This window comes from Mirounga leonina, unplaced genomic scaffold (genome assembly GCF_011800145.1).
Source record: "Mirounga leonina isolate KUSES-001 unplaced genomic scaffold, KU_Mleo_1.0 Mir_204, whole genome shotgun sequence".
In the NCBI taxonomy this organism is placed as follows: Eukaryota; Metazoa; Chordata; class Mammalia; order Carnivora; family Phocidae; genus Mirounga; species Mirounga leonina.
The window spans coordinates 17,276,758-17,288,993 of NW_023270513.1; the positions used below are offsets into that span (position 1 = coordinate 17,276,758).

At 33.5% G+C, this 12,236-nt stretch overlaps 1 protein-coding gene across 1 annotated transcript in view; it reads left to right on the forward strand.

Moving 5' to 3' along the window:
- DACH2 (dachshund family transcription factor 2) overlaps window positions 1-12,236 on the forward strand; it is a 373,931-nt gene that overhangs the window by 355,302 nt on the left and 6,393 nt on the right. Inside the window, exon 11 of the mRNA XM_035028825.1 lies at window positions 1,843-1,908. Coding sequence (XP_034884716.1) covers window positions 1,843-1,908 — 66 coding nt within the window. The remainder of the gene's footprint in view (window positions 1-1,842; window positions 1,909-12,236) is intronic.

Consider the following 12,236-nt stretch of genomic DNA (forward strand, 5'->3'; position numbering starts at 1 on the left):
AAGAAAGAAAGAAAAGAAAAGAAAGGAAGGAAGGAAGGAAGGAAGGAAGGAAGGAAGGAAGGAAGGAAGGAAGAATGGAAGGAAGGAAGAAAGAACAAAGGAAGGAAGGAAGGGAGGGGCAGGCTCTGTTCAAGAATAATTAAAAAATCAATTTGAGGCCAAGTGCTTTAGTTACTAATTAAATGTATCAAAATAATCCCTCTTCTGGGAGATACAAAAAGCCTAGGAATAACAGGAAACCCTGCTGACTTTTGCAGTAGCAGCAGTAATACTGATAACTCCTTGCACCTAAAATGTAAGTATTTTATGTCCATTCATATTAAAATATGCTGATGATTGGTATACTCTATTTTAATGAGTTATAGGATGCTGGTTTCTTTAATGTAGATTGCATCAGCGTTGAGGGTTTAAGGAGGGCCTGGATGAAAAAAAAAATGTTCTAAGTACATTCCTGGAGATTTTATGAGAAGAGATGCTTCTGTCATGAAATATCTTAATTCCAAATTTTTCTTATTACATTTTCGATTATGAAACCCCACAACATCATTTCATCTCATAGAATATTCAGGTTCTTCTTTCATAGCACACTGACAGCTTATATTTTTAACTGACATGTTAAATATACATATGTATATTAACTAATATGTGTGTACAGCAAGTATAAGCCTAAGAAATTTACACACACATGTACACATACCCATACATATAAAACTAAAAGGGTGCTTCAGTGTCCTATACTAAGAATGAGTAGAGAATTTTTTATAAATGTGAGTCATATTCTTTCTTTCCAAAAGTTCAGTTCCCTTTTTACTGTGACTGTCTTGGATCATTGTGCTCACAATCAATAGAAATACAATGCTAGATTATTAGCTCATGCTAACCATGCCTCGTTGAGACACAGAAAAAAAAAGAGTAAGTAATTATACATTAATATTTTACACAATGGGACATCTTGAGTAGCAATGGGACATATGTTCTGTGCACTCATTATTGTTATTTGAGGCCCTGAACTTGTCATTCTGAAGTGGCTTGACTTCTTTTTCACATATTTAAAATCCACCCATAATTGAACTCCATCTAGGTCTAGCTTTTCTATCATGAAGGAAAAACAACTGTTTCTACAGCATGATGGGTACCTTGTATTCAAAGCATTTTCTTATATTAATCTTTGATGGCATTGGGTGATACATTGGCATCTATTATCACATTACCCAAGAGTGTCCAAGCAAATGTGTATATACAGAAATGCTCATATAAAGCTGTGCTTCATGGATATGGATAGCTTTTAGATAATCACATCTCATATTTAAAGTTGAAAATAAAAACCTAACTACTTCTTTTTTCTCAAATTTTTTTCAAAAACAATTTGTGTATCTTTTTGTCCTTATAGCCAGTACTGCATAAAGACCCCAAACCATAACTTGTGCTTTGGTGTTCAGTGTGCTTAGCATAGAGATAATCTCATCATCTATCACATTTTACAATGAAAAGTATAGCATAAGAATGGGGAAGTCCCATTTATGCAATTGCATCCATCTTTTTCTTATTCTACAGTCAGGTCATGTTACCTGATAGTCTGAGGGGATTATTTTCCTTAGAATTATATCTAGAGAATAAAGTAAATAAGTATTTACTATATACTTGAAACTATATGCCAAATTGTACAATTCAGCTATAGTTTATAATCCTCCCTCTTACCATTAAAAACAGACATACAAAAACAAAAACGAAAATTCCATCTAAGGTCTTGTGTTATCTATAGGACCAAATTACTGGTTTCACTTTAAGTAGAATCAGAAAAAAATAGAATTGTACCTTAATCTTGAATGTCACTTCTTTCAGATACTGGAATTCCAGACATTGAAATAGACAACAATGGGACTTCTCATGATAGTACTGCTATGCAAGGTACAGTAAACAGCATACTCCTCTCTATAACTGTCGGATATGGGGTGGGCATGAGCTCCTATGTTGATATTCTTTATATAAGTAAAAGAAATAAGTTTAATTCTTCTTACTTTATGGCAGAGGCAGAAGTCTTCAATGTTTTTTGTGATTATATACATAGGGACTAGTAATTTTACATATACAATGTGGGCAAATTTCTTGTATGTTTAGCTGTTAAAAGGATGTATATTTATGTGTTAGGCATATTCTAAAAATGCATAAATGTGAATATAATTTACCTTTCCAAAGTTTTTCAATAATATACTTTTAAAAATCTCACTAATGTTTGTAAAAACCACAGGTAGAATAATCATAACCTATCAATATGTTTAATGAGTTTTAGACAATACTTTTTATCAACTTCTAAATTCCAATACCAAATTTAGATAACTTGAGAAACCATATAAATATGGAAATAAGACCACGACTTATTCATGATTCTCAGGATTCCCATAAATGCTTAGATCCTTTAAAATTTTTAAAAATACTTAGTAGTAAGAGAATAGATGAAACAAATCAATATAGAATTTCACTGGAGTGCAAAACAACCTGAAAAGAGAAATTAAATTTAACCACTGGAGTTTTTCTAGTCTGATTCTAATGCAGTTTTCTAGCCCTTTGTATGCAGATTACCTTTATTTTTATGTTTAATATGAAAAAATGTCTCACTCTAATAAAAAAGAAAAGGCAACTCCATGAGAAAATGATTTCCTAAATTCAGAAAGCAAGACAATCATGGATATCTTGCTTGCTAGAGGATTAACTGATCAATGCCTTTCCATTGTGTGATGACTGGATCTGCATGAAGGCAACAAAACCAGATGTGACTAAAAGATCCATTTGGGTTCTTTTGTGTGTCACCATTTATGTGTCAGTTTCAGAAAATTTAGAAACCCTCATTCATGTAGATTTGTCCATCATTTTTACAAAACAAGGAATGTAGAGTTCATAGATCTTCTGATAATGCCTGTTTCTGCTGCAGTTGAGTAGACCTAATTAATGCGTTAATTTTGCGAAGTGTGAAAGCATATATGTTTAGTTCATTCAGTGAAGCTTTTGATATTTCTTATCCCTCTTTTGCTTGCCTGCATTCTTCCCTCAATTTAAAAGCTGTGTCAATGTGACCAAAGCCAATATGGACGAGACTCAGTGTTTGTCCAATCAATTCACCACAGTTAAATTTATGAGGAAAGCCCTACTAGTTGTGGGCTACCACTAGTTGAGTTTGCTACCACATAGTGGGCCAAGGTAGGGTTGAATAAGCCTGAAGCATTTGATGACTTCTTAATTGTGGCACACAAATACAGACCCAGTCTTTTATGGAACATTGAGTTTGATTGTGCCCCTCCTTTGATGGGATATAAGGTCAGCTTTGGAACTGGAGAGGTTAAAGCAAACACACCATCAGTGGGTTGTATCTTTATTATCTTTTAATCTTATACTTTCAATTCATTGCTGTTTGTTTAATGTATATGGTGCCTTTAAGTTGCAGCAGTAACATCTTTCCCAACTCTGAAATAAATACAAGCTTTTTTACCGTCCTAAAGTTATTTAATTTCCATGCAACAAAAAACAGATCTTATTCATGGGAGGTTAGATATAAATCAAAAGCCTTCTATTTGGTTTAAATTTCCTTATTTTAACAAAATCTGCAAAGAATAGCTTTTGCATATTAATTTGTGATTAGGGTAGGACACATTTAATATTTATTTTCATTGAGCATACTTTTAATAAGTTCTACTATTTTTTGCTGGCTAAACATGAGGGAATTAGTACACTTTTAAAAGGATTAAAATAGAATTGGTTTTAAAGCAAGGGAATTAACTTTTGTTACTTTTTTCAAATTACAGATCAAATTCTCTAATATTTGTCATTAATAGTGTCAATATATGGTAAAGTATGGTGTGTTAATACTTATTGAATATCTGCCTTTTAGGTTATGTTAAATAATCTTGATAAATGTAATGAAAATGGAAAAGTACACATTCTCATCTCTCTTAGCATAGCATTTAAGCACTATAAATGATAAAGTTCCCATCATCAATTTATGGAAAACTAGAGTGAATGCTTTGTGTTAATATGACAGCAGAATCACAATTTAATATCTAAAATAAGTTTATTTTTTGAGCAAAAAAAAAAACAGGTTTTATTAGCCAGTAGGATAGGTGCCTGAAAATATTATCAGAACTATTTTGCATATAGTTCACAAAATCAATCATTTCAAATAATTACCTAAAAATCCCAGTAATGTTACTTATTATTTAAGATGTTCAGTATTGAAAAATTACTTTTATATACATTTATGAACTTCAGAAAATGTATAATGCCTGGAAAACATAAAATGCAAACTTAGCCATTATTTTTTCATTCTTCCTAATTACTTTTGTTCTTGTGTGCTATAGTTTTTATCTTTTGGGATTTATTTTGATACTGATTTCATCTTTCCATTTCCCTCAATTACCCATTTTTTATCTTGGAAAAGTATTTGCTAGCATTGTTTATGAGGGTCATTTCAGGCATGCCAATCCAGTGCCATTTCCAAAACTCATCTTTATCACAGCAAACAATTCCAGCATCAGTGAAGACTTTTCTCTTCCTATTGTCAATAGCTCTGCTGGATAGAAATCTATCAATCACCCAGTGTTCTCGCTTTTGGAAATTAAATTAGTTCCAATGGGATATCTCCTTAAAAGAGTTTTAAAGAGGACTTGGAAGAATGTTGCTTGGCCCCCTTTAAAAGTAATAAAGTCATATACAGTTTTATGATAATTATCACATGGACTTTAGTACAAAGATTCTTTGTACTAAGATTCTTACATGTATTCTAAATCTCTTTAGCTTAGTTATTTCATGTCTTTTATGCTTCGAATGTTGTTTGACAGACAAGGTATGCATAAGCCACCTTTTGTAACCCTTATTTTAGCAGTCTATTATAGCAGCTCCTTCTGAATATTTTAAGGTGATCAAACAATGAATACATATTCATTCTAATGGCTCTGTCCACTATTGATGGAGGTGAAGGATTCGGTGGAGCATGTACAATAATATTGTCCCACCTAGATTCACATAACTCAGTTGAGGACCTGCAAGACAGCACATTAACCATCTTATCATCCAATCTCTGTTTCACATAAAATAAACATACTGGGTGTCATTAAGTGCACCTTCAGATCAATGATTTTTGCAAATGACGTTCAAGTACCATTTGCGTAGTGCATTTCTGCTGATAAAAGCAAATTAGCACAGCTACAAATGCACTGATAAAAACTAAAACTGAACAGCAGTACCATTAGCTAACAAAGTAATATTTTCTCTTTACTGTGTTCTGCCATTTAGTTATTATCCTATCGGAAATCTAATTATAATCCTTTTACTCCCTAGTCAAACTTCACAGTTTTTGCAAGCTTAGCACTGACAAGTGATTTCATTACATTTGATTAACTTCACTTGGAGACCTAAAAACCCTCGCAGTTTCTTAGATTCCCTATTTGCCCGTTAGAGCAACAGCTCCTTTAATTAATTAGCACGAACAGCAGTAACATGAACTGCTGAACAGAAAATAACATAATTTTACGATCACAGGGAGACTTCTTTTGCATGTTTATACCTTAGTTAACTCTTGTATGACTATATTTCATTGTTAGGGGTTACTGCTACAGTTGACGGTGCATGTTCTTAAATTTTTGAAAACTGACCTCATCATATTAATGACAGATAAAACAAGCCCAGGATATGCAGCCATTAAGTTTTAGAAAACACACAACAGCCTTCATGAACTGACTTTCTAGTAATGAAATAAAATAAAAAAAGTTCAAGGGAGATAACATCATAAATTGCAAGGGCACAGTGACACATTGCTCCTGTTCCTGCCATTGTATTTGTTTGGGGAAAATGAAACAAAACAAAATTTAAAAAACAGACAAATTAGAAACTTTTGCAAGAAGAATGTCAATCTGTGCGAATAATTTTTACATTTGCTTTTTTTCTCTACATGTTTGACCATGACACAAAATGATTTAACACTAGAATATATTTTTCCATAAATATGGTGGAATCTTAAATAATTTTCCTTCCTTTTGCTACTAACACTCCAGGAATAGATATTAAATCTAACCTATGTGTTAAAAGTAAACCAAAATTTGATGCAAAAGATAAACCTACTAAAATTTTTTCCCTTCTGAGCCATTTTTGTTCAGAAAAATGTGAAAGCTTATTCAGAAACTATAGACTAACCATTCTAAAATATAAAAAGCATGATCTCATCTCTGCAGCACTTGGTGAAGATGCCCCTGAAGAATTAAAAGAAGGTGACTAAAGTGTCATTTGACTCTAAAAGTAACACACAATTTTAACACTTCCATGCTAAAAAACACTTATATCTTACAATGTAATTTAATATATGTGTTTATAATATAGAAATTTTAATATATATTTATACTATGAAATATATATGATTATGTATATTCTCATCTACTCTCTCAAAATCAATTTGAGCAATGTCTAGCCTTCCTTGACCTTTGAAACTTCCTTATATTCCATCTTTGCTGCTCACTTGGTTACCCAGCATAACATTCCTCCAATGAGCTTCAGATGGCATGCCAAAATTTATTGGAAACAATTACCCTTGGGCTAAAATTGTTATTGCAGAATCTGGTAGAATAGCAATGAAAGTGATGGAAGGAGCAAGTAAGGAGACTGGAAAAACTAAATCGTATATGATTACTTGCCATGTATGTGATTTGACAAGAAAAACTAAAAGGAGAGCAGATAGAATTTCTCTATAGGCTTTTCTACTAATTCCCACCACATTGTGCTCTACATCTTTCTCTTGGGGTTCCACAGACTACTTCCCACTCTATCTTCATCAATCATTAATTGTCCTCCCCTTTTATGTATCATACTATGCTGGAAGGTATACATAGGCACTTTAATATTCCCATTGTAAAGTGGAAATGTTCTTTTCTAAAGTGTACAGTGTGTCAGAGATTAGAAAGATTGTGGGAAGTGGGTCTTCTTTCCTCTTAAATGCTTCCTTTAAGAGTAGGAGCCTTTTACTACTCAGAGAAACTTTACTGCAACTGCCATCATAGAGTGAAAAAAGACTGTAGTACACACCCTACAGAGAAGATTTTAGCATCTTCCCCTAAAGCAGCAGTATTTTTTCCCTGTAAGATTCATTAGATGGTCCGAGTCTTTTTATTTTCTCCCTCAGGAAGTATTCCTCTCTCATTTTCTTCATCCTTCACAGGATTTTTATCTTGATTGATGGTACCTCCCAGACCATATCATACCTTTTTCTGTGAAATACCTGTCAGATTATAGCACACATTATGCTTTTAGTTCTTTCTAAGGAGGATGTAAAGAGCTTACATTACTTGATGATTTAGGGCTTGGTTGTCAAGGGGTGGCTTGCACCACCTACCACTACATTGTTAACAGAATATTTGCAATGACTGAAATGCTGTCACACTAATGATGATAACATAAAGTCCCATCTGCAGATCTAAGACATACAATTCCCGTTACATCTCACTTACAAAATAGATGAAATTATAATTGTAGTGATAGCAAGATAGTGAGACTTGTAATCTAAAATAGGTTGCTCTGCTATTCAGCATTTTGGAAGTCTATAGAACTAATTCATTAATCAAAAGATCTTTCTGACTCTTACCGAGGAAGGGTTGTTTAACTCAACTCTGTAACTGCTTAACCAGTTACTTTATGCTCCCTCCTCTGTACTTACACATTTTTTAAAATATTTTATTTATTTATTTGAGAGAGAGAGAATGAGAGACAGCACGAGAGGGAAGAGGGCAGAGGGAGAAGCAGACCCCCTGCTGAGCAGGGAGCCTGATGTGGGACTCAATCCCGGGACTCCAGGATCATGACCTGAGCCGAAGGCAGTCGCTTAACCAACTGAGCCACCCAGGTGCCCTGTACTTACACATTTTTAAGCTTAAAATTCACTCTATCCCTCCCCAAACCCAAATAAGCTTGAGGAAAATGCAAAAGAAAAACTTTCTCTGATTAAAAGTCCCTTGGTTTCACATTTAATTAATTAATGATTAATTAAATTAATTAAAAACACACAGCATTTTCATAGAAGGCTGTAATAATATGTCATTGTTGTCATACCACTTTCTTTAAATAAGTAGAATAAAATGAAAAAAAAAAAAGCAGAATGATGTTGCAGCCACGTAAATGTTTTCTGGTTCTATACCAACATGCTTATTGAATAATCCTAAAACTGGAATAATGAAAAAAGAAAGGCAAGATCTAGTATTTGTATAGCCTGGTGAACTTTGTGCCATTCTTCTCTTTTTTGGGGGATAGGGTGAGGGAGGGCTTAATTTAAAAAGGTAACTTATTGGGTGAGTTAACTGAAACTTCCAGGGATAGATTCAGGCATGGTTGCCTCCAGGAACTCAAATAATAAATCCGTTTAAGATGTCTCCCTTCCCAGTTCCCTCCAGTCTCCCTTCCTTTTGAAGACTTTGATTTTTTTTTATATTTAGTTAAGTTTTCCTGTTCAGTTGTACAAAATGTGGCAAACCCAGGCTTACTGTTAGTTCTCTCAATAGTAACAATTCCATCAGAAAGAGGATTTTGTCTTTGTGTCATTCTTAACATGCACATCCTCTACCAGGATTATCCCTGTATGATAATTAAGAAAGGTATGATTAACCTCCATTTTATAAGTAGGGAAATAGCCTAAGAGAAGTTATTTGGCTTGCTACTGACAGTCGGTTCTGAAACATCAAAAATTAATGAAGTACTGTATGGTGACTAACAACATAATAAAAAATAAATAAAACATAGGAATCTTAACTCCCTCGGTCATTATCCTTATTGTCAATTTGTGTTGATATTATCACTTTTTTTTTTTTAAGATTTTATTTATTTTTTAGAGAGCGAGCGAGAGAAACAGCATGAGAGGGGAGAGGGTCAGAGGGAGAAGCAGGCTCCCCGCTGAGCCGGGAGCCCGATGTGGGACTCGATCCCAGGACCCTGGGATCATGACCTGAGCCGAAGGCAGACGCTTAACCATCTGAGCCACCCAGGAGCCCGATATTATCACTTTCAATCCATACTGTTAAAATTTCTCATAGTCAGCTAGCTAGGATATTTAACTAGACTGAAACATTATCCCATGCAGAACAATGCAGCAGGACCTAGATGGAAGAAAGCTTTTCCAGCTCGTAGTTAATTAACCAAAATAGCCTAAAACCAACTCTAATTAATCACTAATGCCTTAAAACTTCTCAGAGATTGGGGTAGTGCTTATAAAAACTACACAAATACCATACAGCTCTCTTTTCTATTTAAAACTGTGTAGAGAAGTTGAAATAAAAATAGAAAAAACTTTTCTATTTGTGGCAAAACTCACATCATCTATCAGAACAAGACCTTAACAGATCCTCAGTTATGTAACTTAGGCCAGGATTCTTTACCGTGGGCCATTAGCATAAAGTCTTATTTGTTTGCTATAAGGAATTTCTTTCTCATTTATAATAACCATATAACAATCAATTTTGGAAATTAAAGTGAATTTAACGAAAAACATTCTTTAGATTTTATACAGACCTCCTTGAAGTCCCCTAATCTGTTGACCCCCACAGTTTATAATTTACTTGTTTAATGTTTGAAAATTAACATTAGTAATAATCTGCTTACTTAAACTGCAATCTACTTATCTCAGTAATGCAAATGGTTATTTGGACAACATTTCACCAATTCCTCTTTTAACTTTAAAGAAAACAGCATTTTTATAAACATTTCTTCACTATTTCCCTATTGCCCCATAGATTTTTAAGTGCTTGTATTTACTTTAAAAAAAATACAGATGAATATCATGTTGATCTCAGCATTGGTGAGTAGCCATTTAAAATGGGTGAGGCATAACCTGCAACTCAAATTTTACAATCTCCTGGTAACTGCATTTCAGCCTTCCATGGGAAATGTTGGATGTGATCCTTTTTAATGTTGTTCAAGTAAACATTTAATGTTTTCCCATTACTTTCATTTTCATTTTCCTCCATATTTTGATCACACATTTTAATTCCTTTGAAATGTAGGATTATGATGTTTTTCTATTAGTTTAACATACAAAAGGAGTAGCTAAAAGTTGTAAAAATAACTTAATTGTACTTTTAAATATTACATAAAATATTTACAATATGCTTCCTAAATAAAACTCAAATAAATTTGACCTTTACAAAATATTTTTAAAATCATATGCTTATGGAAGGTGGGTAATACAACCTTAGATTTTTAGAAGAATGACATAAGCAACTTACCACTTTTCACCATGGCATTATCTATAAGAAGTAGTGAAAGAATATGACATTCCACATGTGACACAAGTGCTTAGAATGGCTTAGTATGGCTCCTAACATAGTCAGTGTTCCATAAATACTAGTTTGTATTTATTTTTCTTTCTTTTCCTTTTCTCTGTAGGAAAGTAGAATTCAAGTACATCTAGGGCTCTTATTGTGGCCCAAAAATTGCAGGTCTGTGTACTGGACACATGCACTTTTATTGACATTTTATATCTGGTCTGTGGGAGACACAGTGTAGGAAGAGCCCTGGTCTAGTAGTCAGAATTTTTCAGTCACTAACTGGCTAACTCAGTTACTAAGCTTGAGAAGTAATTCAACCTATCTCTTCCTTAGTTTTAGTAAAATAATAATTATTATATTTGCCTAATCATCCTCTTCAATAAGTTAGATCCATACTTTCTGACAAGTATGACAAATACAAGATTTCATTATTACTATTCCTAATAAAATACATATGAAGTTAGCATTTGTGTTTCCATGTGTAGATTTTAGTAAGAGTGAAATATTTGGCATATAATTGATGTATAAAACTTCCTTTAAAACATATTCTCTTCAGTATACAGTTATGGCAAATATATTTTTTATAATTTATCCTCATATGAGAAGAGAAGGGTATATGCCACCTTTTTAGGGTGGGTCTTTCAAAGACTAGAGATTAAATAAAGGGGAAAAGGGGAAATTAAAGAATTAATTCACAAAAACAAAGTGAGTTAAAAGTGACAAGAGAGATCGATGTTCTATTGTGACACCATTTGCAAAGAAAAGGCAACCTGTACTGATCTTTCTTTTGATTAAAATATAAATCAGAAATTTGGGGTCTAATAAAGTCAAGTGGTTATTATTTTCAAGAAACTTCCATTTTTTTTAAAAGACGCCACATCAGACCCTGTTAAAAAATGACTCTAAAACAATGCTTTCTCTAGAAGAGAAATCGAATGCTATACTATTTTATTATCTACCCCTTTCTTGCAATAGTCTACTTTTCCTATTTTCAAAATAGTAGCTCCATATTTATACTACTATACTAATATCTAACTGGACCCCAAACTGTTATCAGTTATTTGATTTGAGAATGGCACATTCAGAATTTGTTTCCACAATGAAGTAGAACTCATACAATTGACTGAATATTTAATTTGGATTGAACCTAAGACTCAATAGGAGCATTAACCAGCACATTGTTTTCTCTCTCTCTTATTCAGGTTAGGAAAACATGGCCTTTCAGATATGATCTTATTTAGTGCCAAATAGTACAGTGCCCATTTAAAGATTAGAAACACATCACTAGTTAAGCCACTTAAAGAAAACATAAAACTTACTACTTAGCTGGAGAAATCGCTTATAAAATATTGCCATTAGTTCATGAATAAGGTAGCTACCGCAAAAGAAAGTTTTGATAGCCCCAAATATGCCTATGATGAAGCCTATCAGTTCTTAAGGAAATCTCATTGTCTTTTTAAAAGTTTTTATTTAAATTCCAGTTAGTTAACATCAGTGTAATATTAGTTTCATGTGTACAATTTAGTGATTTTTTTTTTAAAGATTTTATTTATTTATTTGAGACAGAGAGAATGAGAGAGCCAGAGAGGGGGGAGGGTCAGAGGGAGAAGCAGACTCCCTGCGGAGCAGGGAGCCCGATGCGGAACTCCATCCCAGGACTCCAGGATCATGACCTGAGCCGAAGGCAGTCGCTTAACCAACTGAGCCACCCAGGCGCCCTACAGTTTAGTGATTTAACAGTTACATACAACACCCGGTGCTTATCAGAACAAGTGCACTCCTTTTTTTCCCCAAATTTTTATTTAAATTATAGTTAGTTAACATACAGTACAATGTTGGTTTCAGGAGTAGAATTCAGTGAATCATCACTTACATACAATACCCAGTGCTCATCATATCAAGTGCACTCTCTAACCCCATTGTTTATATAAGTGAGTAAGTGGTGAGGGA